Source organism: Grammomys surdaster, unplaced genomic scaffold (genome assembly GCF_004785775.1).
Source record: "Grammomys surdaster isolate TR1022 unplaced genomic scaffold, NIH_TR_1.0 125606, whole genome shotgun sequence".
Lineage (NCBI taxonomy): Eukaryota > Metazoa > Chordata > Mammalia > Rodentia > Muridae > Grammomys > Grammomys surdaster.
Window position 1 is genome coordinate 1547901 of NW_021620449.1, and position 18905 is coordinate 1566805.

Below are 18905 nucleotides of genomic sequence, written 5' to 3' on the forward strand. Positions count from 1 at the left end.
CTTTAAAAATACAAAGAGTCTTCCTCTACCATGGAAACACATATAGCTACCATTAAAGAAAAGAAGAGTTAAAGTACCATCCACTACATGGGAATAGTCCTTACCAGTTTAACTGCAGATTTCTTTTCTTTCTTTTTTTTTTTTTTTTTGTTTTTCGAGACAGGGTTTCTCTGTGTAGCCCGGGCTGTCCTGGAACTCACTCTGTAGACCAGGCTAGCCTCGAACTCTCGAACTCAGAAATCCACCTGCCTCTGCCTCCCAAGTGCGCAGATTTCTTTTCTTTGGAGGTTTGACTTAAAGTTCCCTAACTTAGGTCACACTTAAAAATCAACTAACCTAATCCAGCTTCCCCAAGTTTATATGCAAATTTACTCAGCTCAATAAGGAAGGTCTGAAAGTTCATACTATGAGCATTATAAAAGCTAAGAAACTCCAAGAGGCACAACTAACAATTCGGATTAGTGAAGTATTTTGTTTCATTTACCCAAATAGTGATTGCTTTTGGATATCCTTGCCAATTTTATGGAAAGATTTTGGAAGTAATCCAGAAGTGGAAAATAGGGGAAGCCACAGAATTTCCTTTAACTCAGATCAATTTTCGTAGCAAGACTGAGCAATTTTGAATACGTTGCGTGCATCCATGCCTCATCAGTGATTGTCCATACTTTGCCTACTCCTAGAGACAGTTGTGCTTACTCATCCTTCTGTGCCTTGACTAATAAGGCTATTGACCCTAGATTTCTGAAACACAGCCAAGATAAATGACATTCCTTATTTGTAACTGTAAATTACCTTTATTGTGTGTACATTTTTACTGTATTTGACTTTTTTTGTGTGTGTGACTAGTTAATTTTGCAGGATGTGCCATATCAATTGAACGGAACTAAAGTCTGTGACAGTGGACATAGCTGCTGGACCATTCCATCTTATATGTAAAGAAATCCGGAATTATGATTTCAATACCATGACATGTGATTATAATTTTCTTAGCATTTTCTTTGTAAAAAAAGCTAAAATATAAACTAGTTGCTGTATAATAAAAAGTAAAGAAATTAAAAAAAAAAAAGCTAAGAAACTAGTTAACAGAAAGAGGGGATATTGCCCTTGACTCTCAACTTTGAAAGTTTGGTAGACTTTGGTGGAATCTTTTTAAAGTAAAATTTAAAGAGGTAAGAAAAACTTCCTCTAGTAGGAAATACAACACATGCATGCATTTTCTGCAAAAAAAAAAAAAAAGAAAAAAAACCACATTCATACATATAAAAATAATTTTAAAGAGTATTTTGCTTGTGTGTATGTATGTGTACAGTGTGTATCCCTGGTGCCTGCAGAGGCTAGAAAGATGGCATCAGATGCCCTAGATCTGGAGTTATAAATTGAGCTGCAGTCATGTGGGTGCTAAGAATTCAACCCAGGTCCTCTGCAAAGGCAGCAAGTGATTTTTAACTGGTGAGCCAGCTTTCCAACCACCTATAATGCCATCTTTAAGTCACTGATACCAGTTATAATGCCATCTTTAAGTCACTGATACCAGTTATAATGCCACCTTTAAGTCACTGATAATCTTAGATTTATTTAAAAACTTGAAAAATACTCTAAAACAATTCTAAAATTTGTAAATAAAGAGAGCAGTTATAACTTAAAACCAGTGTACAAACTTATTCTAAAAACACAATAGATTACATACACCAAAAGAAAACAATGTATTAGAGCATAATGGAGTGTTTACAAATATAAATGTGTTAATACCTGGTATGCTGGAATAGCTTAACTAGGCCATTTGTATATATGGTAGGAAGAAGATCAGAGTTGGAACAGATGCACCCCTTAGTATGAAAGATGACTTTACTAATAAAAAACATAAATAACATAAAATGCAAAACACGTCTTCTGCCACAGCTCTCTAAGAAATAAAAGGAGAGGCTGTGCTGCGGCACAGCACACAGGACTTTAGGCAACAAAGCACACTCAATTTACAGTATCCACACTGAAGGCTGGGATACTACTGTGCCAATCAAAATGTCAAAACATAATTCCTACACATGACAAGAAAAATTTTCCAGTCAATAGTTTCATGTAATTATAATTGTAAATAATCAGGCAAGCCCCAAAGCTATTGCTCATTCAATAGATTGTCAGTTTAAAATACAAAAAGAGAAAAAAAAAAAAAACTAAAAATTAGGACAAAGTAGATGTTATTTTAGAAAACTCAACCTTACCATTTTGTGATATTTTTAAAAATCAAAGCTATTTCTGTAGAAATTGAGAATGGGCCTCTGTTAAGATAAAAATAGCTAAGATTTTAGAATTGATTCACTTCTAGCAATAATCTGAGAGGAAAACATCTCTTTCCACTAAAGACCTTTGCCAGCATTTTCCACTTATTGTTAAAGGCAGAAGTATAATTGGATATTGTCAGACTGCTTAGATAATCACTAGTGCTGAAGGAGTTCAAGGTTAAAAGCTTTGCTATTCAGTGTAAGCATCTTAGAATACCAACCCTGTAACTGCCAAGGCTTCGAAGGGACAGTGTATCCTCTACTCCCTGACAAAAATAAAAGCACACACATTGCAGGTTTGTGAGTGAATGAAGCCAGTGAGGGACAGCACCATAGGTAAGCTTATATATATACATATATGTTACCACAAACCAGGTAAAGATGGTGGTGACCAGACCGGTGAGAATATCTGGCCCTTTCTGAATCTTCCTGGGAAAGAAGAAAGTACACCAATAATTAATCACTGAACAAATAATTGTTTGTCACAGCAAAGGAGCAAAAGCACCCATCAAAAGCACAGCGACATCTTCTAAGGATAAGCAGGTTTGGACACTTGGGTTCCAGAGCTGAGCTGGGTAGCATTGCTGCTTTGAGAGGAAAGCAGACACAAGCATGGCAGCGTTTTTACTTCAGCACGTGTGCAAATGTCCAAACACTTGTGGCCCAGAGAGCTCAACACGCAGAGATAAAAACACGTGACAGCACTCAGCAAACAGACGCTGAGTAAAGAACTGAAAACACAGAGATTGACTTCTTCACTGTAAGCGCTGGCTTATAGAGGGAGAAGAAACATTTGCTCTGTCAGAGTTGTATTTTAAGAAGAATGCACATTGCTTTAAAAATGCTTAGGTTGTAGCCTAGAGCTCACTGTGAGGAAACTTTTTGGTTGGTTTCTTTGTTTTGTTTTTCCCCTACTTCTCTCACTATTCTAACTGAAAAATAAAAGAAATAAGGAAATACACCCCAGTGTGTCAATGTGATAAACCACTCAGAAGAAATAACATATATGTTTCACAGTTGGTAGAGTTAAATCATGCCATATACAGCTTATAAAGAGACTGACTACACTTTACAGTTGACTATGTGTAATTATGTGTAATTCTAAACATTTCCACACTTGCCCATCAGCAGTAAAACAGCAAAGCTTTACATGGGTATCAAATAGCTAGTACCCAAAATATGATCACCTGTGACCACAAGGAATTTCTGATTTTTCAGAATTTTAAGGTCTAAATTGTTAAAGTAATTTGCACTATGACTAACTAGTCTAGGTAGGCTTGCCTTTCAATGGCAATGCTATCTTCTAAAATTATACGATGCTATCGTGCCCTACAGTAATCAACTAGACCATTATGCCAATGAACACAGATGGGGCTATCTCTGGCTATCCATTGCAACACAAATAGTAATCCAAACAAAATGCCAGTTTATTCCTTCATTTCAGTCTCAGTTTTTGTGTACAGTTTTTTTAAAAATCATCTTTTGACACCCGCTATATATACTGCTAAATTGATAATACATGTCCTAAATTCTGTTTAAAGATAACATGATGATTTGTGACTCATTTCCAACAAGGTTGTGATCTCTAGGTATGAATCATTGATTTCAACTTTCTGTAAGTGAACCACAAGTTTTGGAGACAAGTTTGTGAGTTAGCACAGCAGAGCACAGAATGCTAAGTGGTAACAGATTCCAAACTAATTAGAAACCCTTGTGTTACATAGGGATATTAATTTTACATGCCCACTGGTGTCATTTGGGATACCAAGCTGATATTCAAGCTGAATATCTAAACTTCTCTTTACTCTCTTTCCTTTCCATTTTACCAACCACAGAAGAGCACTTTTAGACAACACATCTAGCCAAATGTGTTGGTACATTCCTTTAATCCCAGCATTTAGGAGGCAGAGGCAGGCAGATCTCTGTGAGTTTGAGATGAGCCTGGTCTACAAAGTGGGTTCAGGCCATTCAGGGTTACATAGTTAAGACCTGTATCTAAAGCAAACAAATGAAAACACATCTGCAGAACACATCCCTCATCTTCAGGATAGAAAGTTATCTCCCAGAAAGCTAAAGAGCACAGCTGGGGCCAGCATTTAGATCCACAGACTCAGCACACCACAGAACCATAAATACAACATCCACCCTGCTGTGCCTCAATTACACAGAAACAACAAACTCAGGGCCTCTCTTCCATAGAGGAACAGCCCTCTGCATCATCCAGGTCAGATCTATAGTACTACAATAACACCCAGTGTCTCTTCCTTAAGTAACAGAACCAGTAACAAACAGATTACAGCAAACTGTCTTCTCAATGTTATAATACAAAGCAGAGTGTTCCTCTTCTTTGAGAAGTCATGAGAAACAATCGCTGTCATAATCCTGGGTAGCCTTATTAGGGCTGAGCAACCCAAGCGTGACAAGATTTAAATGACAGGGACATATTCAGTCCAAACTTTTGGGAGTTCTTTCCTCCCTGACTGAGGACTGGCAACTCTCATGAATGACAAATTAAGCACCCACACTAGGAAGGTCACAACCAACAGACTTCTTCAACTTAGACAGAAGGACAACCTAGACTTTGTCTCAAAAAGTAAAAAGCAGGCTGGAAATAAAGCTCAGAGACAGAGTTTCCGCCTGTTCTGAGTGCAGCCCTAGTATTCTAAAATTTTAAAGTCGTGGATAAAAAGCCAGTAGTTGATAGGGGTAAAATACAGATGGAGAAAAGGTTCTGCAATGATGTTCTCTATGATGACTAAGTTTCTTATAAGAACTAATAAAGTATAAAAACTTCAAAGCAAAACTTTCTGGAACTTTATCTTATTATATTCAAATTGGGTTAATCAATTTAAAACACACTCTTTTTAAAAGTTCATTTAAGTGAGGAGAAGTGGTTTCAGTAAAAGGAAACCACAGCCCCAAGAGCAAGCCTGGCTGTCTTCTCTGTCTACAAATATTATTAAGCTGGCACTGGAGTTGCTCCTTCAGTTTCAAATTAGGAAACCCTAGAAACAGCATTTACTCTTCCAGCCACACAAAGGCTGCTGACTGAAGCATACAACTTGAAATAAGAATCATGAGAAATGGCCAGCTGGCTGCACAGGACTGTGTGGAAACCCAGGAGGACACGGCCCTCCCCTTAACCTGCTTCACCTCTGCACCAGTGCTGGCTCCCCTTCCTCCTTCACATTCTGACTCTGACTCTGCCAGTGTCAGTCACTAAATCTCTACCTGTTCCTCTCTTGTCCTAGTTTGCTTCCTGTTGCTATGATTTATAAAACACTGACCAAAACCAAGTTAGGGGAAGAAAGGTTTATTTGACTTACTGGTTACAGTTCATCAGTGAGGGAAGTCAGGGCAGGAACCTAGAGGCAGGAACTGATGCAGAGACCCTTGAGGAACACTGCTTACTGTGTTGCCTCCTCTGGCTTGCTCAGCTACCTTTCTTATACAGCCTGGCCCATCTACCTAGGGCACCACCCACAGTAGGCTGGACCTTTCTACATCAGTTAGTAATTAAGAAAATGCCTTATAGACATGGCCATAGGCCAATCTGATGGATGAAATTCCTCAGCTATAATGATTCCTTCTTCCCAGGTACTTCTAGACTGTTTCCAGTTGACAAAAGCCCATATATTAAACTGGCAAGTGCCCCTACAGTAAAGTGAGGGAAAAGCTACACCCAGCAGCTTCCTTCACTCCTGAACTTCCTGTTCTAATGCTCCCCAGTCACCTCCCAGCAAGCCAATCTCACACACACACACACACACACACACACACACACACACAAAAGAGTTAGAATCAAGGGAAATATTTAACATGGAAAGAATCATCTATCAACAGTCCTATTTGTGATTAAGTGCTATAGATTTCACTAAAAACTTATTAACCACTTAGAGTTTATATCAAGAATATCACATAGCCATGTGGGCTCACTAACAAGGGAGCGAGAATGAGGCAAGAGGGAATAGGAGACTCCACTTGGAAGAAGGAAACAGCATAGCAGGAGTGCGGTGTGGTTACTCCCATCTGAACCAAACCCTGCCTTCTATGTATGCCCTGTCCTAACTCTCAGTCAAGACTCAGGTCAACCACCAACTGCACTTTAGGCCTCCATCCAAAAACCTCATAAGTCTAGTACTCTCACGAGTTAAGATACACACAAATCGATGACTCTTTTAAATGATTATCTTCACAGCCCCTGAACAGACAAGTATCAGGTTTTTAATATATGCTTTTATTTGTATTTAATTTTTCTAGTTTGACCTAAGCTACTAAAACATTAAGCTATTTTAGAATTAAAATGCTTAGTTAAAACAACAAATTAAAGTATCTATATGTAAAATTAAGTGATTTTGTTTATTCAAACAAAATACTCTTCTTCGTGTATTACTATGACCCATGCAGAAAATGTATTAGATAAAATTAATTATACTACTTTCAGTTACAAAGAACAGATCGCACTCCAAAACAGCAAACACACACATGAGGAGCCACTCCCTTCAGACTGCCAATCATCTTTTTCAGTTGTCTAAGCTGATTATCACAATGAAGGGTTAAATACAAAGGTCAGCACGGCGGACCATGGAGGGACGGCTGCTCCTTAACGTGTTGCTCTACAGGCCACTTGTTTGGGACGGTGATGTTTGAGCAGTGGCTGAGACAATGTTCCTAAACTCTCTGGGAAACTTCTCTTTGAATCTGGTGATTAATAAACCTATCAACATTTCCCATAAAAATACACTTTCAAGTATTTGCATAATATTATTGGGCTTCGTATACCACACCTTTCAAGCTAGTTACATATCAAATTAATAATCCTGATTAGAAAATAACTGAACTTGAAAAAAGTTCATGGTTGCCAACTAGTATTCTACTGGCTCATGTCATTTGCTTTTGTAGCTAAAAGTCTGCAATGGGAGTAGAGGACTTGACAAAGAGCTAAGAGATGAAATCAGAACAGAATTCAGAAGACATGGGCTAAGACCTAGGGTTACCTCCCATGGAAAGCCTGAGTGAACTTTTAAAGATGGAGAATGAGAGGAGGAAGCAGGAACTGGGGGAGGGGGGGGGGAGCAAACCCATTCAAAGAAAACATACATCCATTTACCCAACCTTTCTTCATCTGGGGCTTTCATGAGTTGAAAGAGAATCTATTGATTACAAAAGAAAATGCTGGACTCCAGTATCCATCTGATCCACTACAGACAGAACAGCTCCTCTGTGACCTTTAGCCCCACACAGAACACATCGCCTACTTCGCAAACCATTAGTCAATGTTTTGCTTCCAGGCTGCATTAGTTCAGCAGTTATCACAGCATGCAGGGCAGGCAATCCTGGCCTACCAGCCACTTGTGAATCTGTCCCCATTTCCGGTCAAAGGAATGATGAGAAGGCTATAAACACAAAAGTTTTATGAGCTGAGTGGTTTTCAATTCACTCCATTCTCCAAAAAAGTCTCAGTCACACACACTTGCCCTAGACAACAATAGTAGGAGACTCAAAGCTATATTTTGAAAATACAAGAAATTAATAAACTAGTATGTTCAGTAACAAAAAGATACATGGTTCTCTGCATAGATAGAACTTCTATTAATAGCTATCTCTTCTATTTATAACTTCATGTAACCTTAAGAGTACAAAGACAATGCATTGGAACATTGCATTCCAAACCAAGAACTGCAGCCAATATTTGAAGCCGTATCTAAGGGAGAAAATTACATCAACATAGAACACAAATATATAAATTTCTTTTTTAACTTATCAATAGAAAATCAACTAATAACATCAAAATAAATTGTTCTCTACTCCTCCACGAATGTTTTTCCCTTTGTAAATACAATATTAAAACATTATTGTGAGTGTTTTCAGACTCAAGTCCATGTCAGAGAGAAAGGTTAACAAGTATGCTATGTTAGGTCAGTTCCATTTACCCATTTTACTTTTTTCCACTTTTTTGATGACAAAAGCATAATATAAATCTGTAAACTACAGAACATAATGAAACCCATTATAATTCCATACAACAAACCAAGGTACTGATGAAACCAGTTCTTTCTGACCCTAGATATAGGCACTGGTTGTCTTATTTTTTGTGTTGGGGTATCCTACTAATTTTATAGTTTGGGGTTTCCCACATATTCTTACATGAACATTTCCCTACCTTACCAAATATCCTTCAAAATGGTAAGCATGAGGATTCAGCTAGCTAGCTGGGGAGATCAGGGTTCACTGTGATGTTTCTGCCTGGACCTGCACACATCTCATGTAAAACCTTCCATTTCAAAACTTCCCCATTTAGCACAAGGATCTATTATGGAGGTGTCTCCCTCCATTCTATGGAAATAGGATTGACGGTGAGCATAGTAACAATGCAGGCAAAGACTGTTTATATTATAAGTCAGAAAACATAGGAAAATGTCCAGAAGAGACTCACTAAATTGATTATTGTGAAGGCAGAGAATTGGAATTATGAAGTGAAATAAAGGGCCCTTACTTTTGCACCCTGGGCCCCTGTAGTTTTAACAACCCATCTTTTTCATATATGTTCTGCAATGTCCCCTCCTCTCTCTGTGTTCATTCTGAACTGGTTTATCTAAAAGGAAAAAGCAGTTGCTCACCTAGGAAGGCAGAACCCAGACCTGTGTTGGGGGAGGAGACTGCACCTTGAGGAAGTCTGTTCATCATGCGGATTTCCCTGTCACTACCTCACTATAATGCCTGTGTCTCACAAAAGCCCTCTGTACTCCTGCCCTGGAAATGGAGGTCTGAGACCGTGAGATTTCTCCTTCATCATTTCCTCCCCTCACCCCGATACACTGCACACATGCAGCACGTACGTATGCACCAGCTAAGGCAGCCTCTGTTACCTCTCTCTGCTGTCGTTCCAGTTCCCTCATGCGGATGTCTCTTGCTTCTGCCCTGGCGGCCCGCTTTGCTGCTAGCCTTGCTTCTGCCTGAAAAGTAACATAAACCTTGGTTTTACAAAAAGATGACAAAAGTACTTACATACCAGACTTGAGGACAAGGAACAATGGGACATATCTTCCAAGGAGGTTGGAAAAAGAAAATACCATTTTTAACAAGTTTGCCTGACTTCAATCAACGTTCATCCATTCCCCTTTCTCTCTAGCCTCACGTCTTGAAGTCAGGGCCATTATCTTCAGCTGCTTGCCTTGACTACACATTTAGTACACAGCTCACTACTTACTTCCCCAAACTTGCTCTGTTCCTTAATTTCTTAGCATTTCAATTGTACAGACTAAGAACTTGAGAAACAGCTTCTACTTGATTTTCAATATTGCCAATATTTAAACTCGCTATCACTGTCTTGAACTCTGCTTGTTTCAGGGTCTCCACCTGTTCCCTGTGGCCTCCATCCCTACCCTTCCCTCTTAAAGTAAGATATAATTTAAGCATCAAAGGTAATACCATTTTTAAAGACAACCAGGTGTGTTCAGGGCAGCATGGATGCAGACTAACTCAACATTTTGAAGAATATAATTTGGTGGGTTTTAGTACTATGAACTCAAGAGCCTCAAAGAGGAACCCCACATACATGAGTAATAACTCCCTGTTATACCCCCTACTAGCTCCAAGTAACTGCTACGATCTAAGGATCTGCTGTGCTCACATTTGATGTAAATGGAGTCACAAAGGGAAAGCTCAGCTCTGTTTCCTGCTTGGACTACAACCACCTTCAAATCATCTCTCTAGAATCTGCCCTATAATCCATCCTCTACGTGACCAAAAAATGGACAAAGATGTCTCTGACGCCACTCAGGTTTTCAAACCTTCTACTGGTTCCAGTTGCCTGTAGTTAAAGTAAGAAGTGGAGGGACAGCAAGGCCAGGAGGGAAGAGGTGAAAGCAGAAACAAGGCTCCTCCCATCTTAATCCCACCCCACCCCCTTTCTGCTGAGTGAGACTCTGCCCCAACTGCACATGGCTGTGTGGCCTCAGAAGGTGCTCGAGTCCACACAGTGGAAGGCTAGCTGACAGGGAGACTCCATCTAAGCAACTTCACAAAACTCATCCTTCTCCATAGTGCGAGATCATGGGTGGTGCGGCTCCTCTGCTCCTGTAAGTGACTCCCTGATCATGCCCTGTACACAGGCCTGATTAACGTTAGTACAATCATACTTTGGTCTATTGTAGGAGCCCCTATAATAAAGAGCAAGACATCTGTCTACATCTCCTGAGGAAAGAGTTCCCACAACACAGGATAACTCCTTGCCTTTGTCTTTCATAAACACTGTATACTCATATCTCTATATTCCTTTATAACTTTACATTAACACTTCAAGCCAGGTGTGGTGACATACACCTCTAAAACCAACACTCAGGAGGCAGGGGAAGTAGGAATGCAATAAAATGTCAAGACTATCCTGCCTACACAGTGAGTTCCAGGCCGGCCAAGACTACCCAAAGAGACCTTGTCTTTTGGGGTTGGAAGAGTACACAAATATGACCCAGAAGGTAAAGGCCCTGGGACATACATGGCAGAAGGAGAAAATTAACCATGCAAGTTATCATCACACACACACACACACACACACACACACACACACACACAATGTATTAAAAGCAATTTTTAAGAATTAAAAAATAAGCGAGAGGTGGCAGATCTCTGTGAGCTGGAGCCATCCTGGTATACACAGTGAGTTCCAGGACAGTCAGGGACCTGAGTTCAGTTCTTAACACCCACATGGTCACTCACAACTGTCTGTAACTCTAGTTCCAGGAAATGCATCTGGGCACTAGGCACACAAGTAGAAGACAAAGACATGCAGGCAAAACACCCAACAAATGAAACGTTTTAGAATCATATGCCTCTTGGCACTCTACAACTTTAATGCCTCAACATTTGCTAAAAACAAAAAAAAGAAGAAAAGAAAAAAAAGAAAAAAGAAAAAGGAAAGAAAAAAAAAGTATATTGCCAACTAAAGCCAAACTATCAAGGAAATTCATAAACAGTTTGACGTGCTACAATGGACCATTCAGATCTCTCTGGTCTCTGCTTTGTGGTGATTTCCCTGTTCTTGGCCACATCCTTAGTCTAATTGGAAATACAAGAGATGCTTCCCTTTGTATTGTTGTATTTATGCTCATCCATAAGAACATACTCAGTCAGTGCCTAAAACATCCATTCCATAAGCAATTATAGTAAGTGCTAAATTACACAGTGTGAGATGACCAGCCTCTGCCCTGGGAGACAAAACTGCTAGGAAGAAATTAGTTTGGGCTAGCAAGGCACAGCTAACAGTTAATTCCTATTTACTCCCATTCTGGCAATACTTTCTTATGAGAGTTTGTACTTCACAGAAAAAGACTTCAAGGCTTAGTTACATCTTGTAGATAGCAAATGCATTTGAATCTATAAAGTAATAAAAGTTTCAAACACTTTTAAATTATAGCCATGGCAATGAGTAAGAATTTTCATTCTATATACTTTAGCTTTCTAGTTGTAGTCTCTGTTAGAAATTCAGTTCAAAAATACCAGTTCTATCCCTCCAGGATCTGTTGCCAATTCTCTACAATCTACACTAAAATGAAACCTAACAACCCAAATTATAGATTACTGAAATCTGTTCAATTGTATTTCTTTAACAACCAAAGGAAAAACCATGTACTCAGAGAGATTCACATGGTCTTCCTTTTGTTACTGCACCTAGCTCTGTGGAGATGGTGGCAGTTGATCTGGTTCTTCCTATACACTGCTCTAGGACACTGAGAAGCCAAGGCTGAGTTCGACCCAGCAGACAAAGCCTGAGCTCTACAACTGCCACACTGGTTTCACCTAGAATATGATCCATGGGAAAGCGCATGCAGACTTATCTTCCTATGTACCTCTCTCACATACACAAAGTAAATGGAACGAACAAAGTTCAAACTGAATTCAAACTAAACACGGAAAGATCATTTGATACAAATAATTTCACTGAAAGATAAAATACAAAAGACTTAACAGCAGAGACCCAAACAGACATTTTTGTTTACAGCGTCATAGTCCCAAAAATCACAAGGTGACAACAACCTAAAGGTCCATTAATGGATGGATAAGCAAATTACATTAAGACCTATGACTGGATATTGCTCAGTCTTTAGGAGGGAAGGACGTTTTGATATCACCACACAGATGAATCTTATGAAGAACTTAAGTGAAGCAAGGTAAACCCAGATGGATTCTATCGCTGTGCTTACCTAAGGTACCTAAGATGAGATTCGTAGAGACAGAAAGTAGAAGGATGGTTGCTAAGTGCTAAAAGAGGAGCAAAAACTTCAGTGTTTAATAGGGACCAAGTTTCGGGGCTGAAAAATAACAAGGTTCTGCAGGAGGATTGAGGTGACAGTTACAAAATATAAGTGTACAAAATGCACATAATGTGCAGGAATGCACACTCTAAATGGTTACTATGGTAAACTCAATGTAATGCATATTTCTCCAGAAAAGATTTAGCTAAGTTGAGAAGTGATCATACAGACTGCGATCACACATGAAATAATAATATTTGGAAGCCTACATCATTTATGTTTTTAGTCTAAAATGACCCCAATTCCTAACACTAACATGAAAAACTGTGGAACTGGAATTCAGGTTGAGAAGTCTCCTGTGCACTCAGGTCTGCACAGGACCAGTTCTCTAAAAGTGAAGCTGGTGGTTGTGCTCTGACATATGAGGTATGTGAAGTATATAACAAACTAAAACCATAATGTGGGCTTGTAATCCCAGCACTCAGGAGACTGAGGCAGAAGAGTTGTAAACTGGAAGCCAGTCTGGGCTACACATCCAGTTTCAAGCTAGCTTGGCCTAAATAGAGACTGTCTCAAACAACAACAACCCACACTAAGTATTGTAGCATGACCTCGTAATCTCAGTTAGTCTCAAGCACTTAGGCTGAGGGAGGAGGAGCACAGCAGTTCAAGTCCTGTAGCATAACAGGCAACATAGAGAGATTTCATTAAATACACACACACACACACAACTCTAAGGCTTTTGCAGTGGATTTGCTACCAGAACACAGACATCATGAAAACTCTCTAAATGAAATGGGAAAGGAGGAGATCCATCTACCAATAATAGCATCAGTGGACATGTAGATGCAGGCTAGTCTAGCCTTACAGCCCAGCTGGTCTGCAAACGCAGTAGGATGAAAAGAAAACATTTAAAATTCTGTGAAGCATGGTCCTAGAGAGAGCTCAGTGATTAGGAGCACTTTGCTATTCTTGCAGAAGACTGAGTTTCTAGCATCCACATGGCAGCTCACAACCATCTGTAACTCTAGTTCCAAGTTATCTAACACCCTCCTCTGATTTCCTTGGGCACCAGGCACATGTGTGGTGTATAAGACATATGCAAGCAAAGCACTCAAACACATAAAATAAAATGTAAAAACAAGATCTTAAAGCTTGTAAAGTAGGCAGCTGAGCTGGGCAAGGGGATCCTTTGACTATGTCTGGGACTTAAGACGAAGTGAGGGCCGAGCATGAGCAGCTATCACCATTGACATCTGTGGACATCTGAGACCTGCAAGTATGAAATGACTCGCACTGATGCCCTCATATTGCAGGACCTTTCCTGCCCACTGTATTTGCAGCGGATCTCTATGACTGAGCAGTAGAAGAGGTAGGTAGGTGGAGCTAGGAGTTGGGAGGAGGAAGGAAGGAGAAAGGAAGAAGGAGGAGAAAGGAAAAAGAAAAGCAAGATAGAGGCAGACATACATGTCTCTAGGAGTCTCGGGTAGTTACTCATGTCAAGAGGTTAGATATTAGGTTAACAATTCTAATTGGGTTAACAATTCTAGTTCTAACAATTCTCTTGTGTGTTGAGCATTTGCTAATATATAAATCCATTGGATAATCTTAAGAATTAAGAGTCCTATTCCTACCAGGTACTGCGAGGATGGGGTTGAGCCAAGCACTATAAGGGTGGCAGAGTTGGCCCAAAAGCCATGCTTACAACAGCCATGCCAACATCTTGCTCCTGGCCAGCCGGTGCTGTGGTTAGAGCAGTAACATAGAACAGGAACATGGTGGCAGCCAGGAGCAAGTGGGGCCAAGCCGCCTTTTCTAATATCGACTGCAACACCCTAGGGCATAGACTTTTATATTAAATGTAATGGCAGGTGCATCAGCACAGACTACGTATGCTGCCTTGATTGTTGTCACTGATGTTGGTAAATTTAAAGATGGTCTCTCAAAAAGCAATGGAAAGGCAGAGGCGGGTGGACCTCTGAGTTTGAGGCCCATCTGGTCTACAAAAGGAGTTCCAGGGCAGCCAGGGCTACATGGAGAAACCTGGTTTTTTGGGGTTTTTTTTTTTTTTTTGGTTTTTTGTTTTGTTTTGTTTTGTTTTTTTAAAAAAAGGCTGATCCTTTCTGGTTCATAAAGCATGATGACTGGGTGTTCACACCATTGCGCCATATGTGCTGTGCATAAACCTTGTTATGATATGGTCACATTACCTGTCTGACATGAAAAAGAAAAAAATGAAAATGAAAGAAAAAAAAAAACAGGCTAGCAGACCCATGTGCATACCTTCTAGCTTATATACTCGGTATGAAACAACTAATTGTTGGTCCCTGCAGCCAGAAGAGGGACAAAGTTCTTGCTTAGTAAGGCAGCACTCACACTAAGAAAATGAACTACAACCTTCATAGTGAGCATTTGTGCCAAATTCCTGGTCTAGGTCAAGTGCTAACATGCCTTTGTTCACAGGACGGAATGTCACTCACGAGGTGGCAATGCCAGTGGAACCACACACTTGAGGCACAGACTGAATCCTGCCACCAGCTTGTAGAACTACAGGCCTTTGTGCCTGCCCTTCCAGAATGTTTACAATACTGGTGGTATTGCTATGCTCCCTGTGAACTGACGGAAACTAGAGTTCTCAAATGTAGTGCAGTGGCTGCCTTTCTCCAGTCCATGTCACAAGTGAAATGTGGTGAGATGCACCACATGCTTTGAGTGAAGCTACTCTTGAGAGAGCTGTTCATTAAACATGTTTTTCCAGGCAGTGCTACAAATAAGAGCAAACAAGAAGAAGAAAACCGAGACCTGTCACTGGAAGCAGCTATCCCGAGCCATACAAACTAAATCCATGCAGCTTCCCCCCGTCTACCAGCCTCACACAGCTCACTGCTTGAGAGTGTGCTGAAGACAAGGCTCACTGCTGTTCGGCTACGAAGCTGAAAGCTGGCACAGCTGTCATCATTGGTAAGGTCCTCATCAAGGCTGCCTGTTAAGAAGCTTCCTTGACTATATTCAAGAAGCACAAGAGTTGGGAAGGCCATCAACTTTGCCCAGGTGCCTCAGGGACAGGTCGAACATCATCCCTGACACTTGGTACCTAGTCAGTGAAAAGAGAACATCCCATAAAAGATGAGTATGGAAAAAGCTTCAGGAAGAAACAATGTTGTGTGGACACATGTTTCTAGGTATACGGAAGCTTTGAGTCATTACTGTTGTTTGTTTTTACTCAGTGCTTATTAATGGAAAGAACTTGACCAAAACCGTGTTACATATTTTAAGACTCATTAAAAAAAAAAAAAAGAAAGAAAGAAAGAAAAAAAGTTAATGAGAAAGGAGAGGGGAAAAAAAGATGGAAAAAGACCTCACATCCACTCAGCCACCAGTCACAGCTACTAGAATGACTTTAATAAAATAAATTATTTTTTAAGGCAAAGTAATTAGAGCTGGCAAGAATGTGGCAAGATCAAAACCCACACACCCTGCTGGAAGTGTACAACAGTATCCAGTTGCTTTGGAAAAGTGTGGCAGTTTCTCCAGAAGTTAAAGACAGAGTTGCCATAAAGCCCAGCATTCACCCTAGATGTGAACCTAAGGGAGATGGAGACACATGTTCCCACAAATATTCACAGCAGTTCTGCTCCTAACAGTCAAAATGCAGAGATAAGCAACATTCCAGCAGCTGGCGAGTGGGTAAACAAATGTGGGGGAGCCACTGCTGGAATACTACTCGGCCACTAAAACAAACACAGACTAATAAAGGCTGAAACATAGAAGAACCCTGAAAACATTTTGCTGAGTGAGAAATGACAGATAGGAAAAGTGACACGTGATTCTACGTCTATAAAATACCAAGAATAAGCAAATCTATACAGACAGAAACTAGACTACTGGTTGTCAGGGAAGGATGAGATAGGGAGTGACTGCTAATTAAGAAGGGAGTTCTCCAGGGCTGATGAAATGCTATGCAATTAGATAAAAGATGATAATAGCACATCACAGTGAGCAGGTTTTAAAAGCATGTAATAGCCTAAAATGGTACATGTGTTGATCACTGAGTTATATACTTTTTTAATCTTTATTTTATGTGTATGGGTGTTTTTGTCTCTATTTATGCCTGTGCACCATGCACATGCAGTGACCAGGGGCAGAAAAAGATGTTAGATTGTCTGAGCCTGAAGTTGCAGACAGTTGTACGTCACCATGTGGGTTCTGGGAATCAAACCCAGATCCTCTGCAAGAGTAGTCAATGCTCTTAGCCACTGAACCAGCTCTCCAGCACACTGAATTATAACATAAGTTAAGTTTTCTTAATAAATAAAAGTCCATTAAAAAAAACCTAAGTTACAAGGTGTGGAGGCACATATCTGCAATTCTGGTACTTAGGAGGCTATGGCAAGAGTATGCCATCCTTATCTACATCATGAGTCTAAGGCCAGCCTGGGCTATATGAGAACCTATCTCAAAGACATACACAAACACACATATAGAAGGAGGGAGACAAATGTCAAGAGAGCAAGAGACAGAGATAGAGAGAGAGGGGGGCAGAGAGAGAGAGACAGAGAGAAAGAGAGAGAAATACTAAAATGTACAAAATTCCAGTTCACAAACTTTAATGTATAAACATATAAAAGGAAATTTTATGGCCTACAAGGTTTAGGAAATATTGGGGTTGAACTTCTTTTTAAGTCAGAATATTAATAACAATAAACATTAGAAATCTCAAAGAGGGGCACAGAATACATAGAATTTCTTGGACCAATTACTAAGTAAACCCTAAGTATTCTTTAAATACCATGATCCAGGAATAAAGTCTGAGGAATAAGCTTATGAAAATACATCAGAATCCAATTCAAACTGTAGTAAGTCTGTTAAGGGATAACCTTACCTAAAATTAAACAATATTATCAGAATAACTTCCTCATAATCAAAACCCAAACTTTCACCTGGCATAGTCAGGTATAACTGTAGTCCCAGCTGGTCTGGAGGCTGAGGCCAGAGAATCTTGAGGCCAGGAATTTGAATCCAGCAAAGACAACACAGCAAGATCCCACCTCAAAAAAATAAATAAAAACCACACTCTGCAGATAGTGGGCAAAGAGAGATCTCATTGCCCTGACTGTTGCCATTTGAACACTGACTTATTAGCAAGACTGGATGCCTGATTGCTTCTAATCCACAAAATCAATCTCTGAGGTACAGAGGACAAATACCTTGTCAATAACATCACCTCACCTGCAAATACTGGCGCCAAGACTCACATCCTAAGACTCACATTGGTAGTCTGTGCTCTTACCCACTTTGCTACAACCTGTCTATACATGTAGTCTGAGCCAACCTCCTCAGACAAACCACAGCGCTTTGCTTTGGGTGGTTTTCAAATGAGCTCCAGTTTTCTTTTCTGTGGAGTTGCCCTGGCTGTTCTATTGGTTCTCTGGCCAGTCCTGCACACCAGATGCAGATGACCTCCTTTTACTGTGCCCCACCTTTCTGCTCATCTTTGATCGTAGTTTCAGCTCTGAACCAATGAGGATTCAGATCCAGCACCACACACTCTGACTTCTCAGTCATAATCAAAGCCTCATCTCTAACACCTAATGGATGAGCTAGCAGCAGACCAGGGTGAGTGAAAGCAACTCTACCCTTATCCAGTGGGCAGCCTGGCTTCACTAGTCCCCCGTCTCCAGCAAGGGAGCCCACACCATCCCATTCAAGCCTCAGGACCTCCGACCCTCCAAATCCATCCTAAATCCTTTCCAACAGATTCCCCCTCTTCCCAACAGCTCTTACTACTTTCACCTAGAGCACTACAAAGCTTCCTAATTCTAACCTCAGTTTCTCCCTTCTTTGAGACTTCCCGATATATGCTATTGAGTCAACCTACTGAAACCCCAGGAACAAGCACAGTAAAACTTTTCAAACTTAAAACACTGTCAGCCTTGATAGACCTTCTGGTGTCCAATACCCAAAAGCATTCACAAGCTTTCTGCATTTTAAATTCAGATTCTGTAACTGCTTACGTTTAGCAGGCATAGTGACTAGGTTAAATTTGCTGGAGATTCCTGCGGCATTCCAATCAGAGACTCACCTGAGGCCTGTCAATCCTGGTAGAACTCTGTTCATTGGATAGACAAGGCAGCTGGTCAGTGTTCACTCTTTACTTTGATAAAATGCAAATATCACATCTCACTTGAAACTACTATTCTGGTATGAAACAAAGGTATGTTTACTTCACAATAGACTGAATCTAGTATCTAACAATTCAGAGGCAACAGAGTTAACCAACTATAAAACATACATACATTCTGTAAATTGGGGTAGGTCCATCAAGTTATAAAGAGTACCTCATGAGCCACAAATAGGTGTTTTGGGTTTGTTT

General features: G+C 40.2%; 1 protein-coding gene and 1 non-coding gene across 3 annotated transcripts in view; one reads left to right on the top strand and one right to left on the bottom strand.

Annotated features, from left to right (window-relative positions):
• Positions 1-18905, bottom strand: part of Lrrfip2 (LRR binding FLII interacting protein 2) — a 102478-nt gene that overhangs the window by 54260 nt on the left and 29313 nt on the right. Inside the window, exons 4-7 of one of the 2 annotated variants that reach the window (XM_028787052.1) lie at positions 9149-9235; positions 7625-7675; positions 2652-2708; positions 2501-2545 (exon numbers count right to left, since the gene is read on the bottom strand). In XM_028787052.1, the coding sequence (XP_028642885.1) occupies positions 2501-2545; positions 2652-2708; positions 7625-7675; positions 9149-9235 (240 nt within the window). The remainder of the gene's footprint in view (positions 1-2500; positions 2546-2651; positions 2709-7624; positions 7676-9148; positions 9236-18905) is intronic. The other variant, XM_028787053.1, reaches the window with a different exon arrangement.
• Positions 14649-14752, top strand: LOC114638573. The gene has a single exon (XR_003713901.1). It is a non-coding gene; the product is annotated as a small nucleolar RNA U13 (small nucleolar RNA).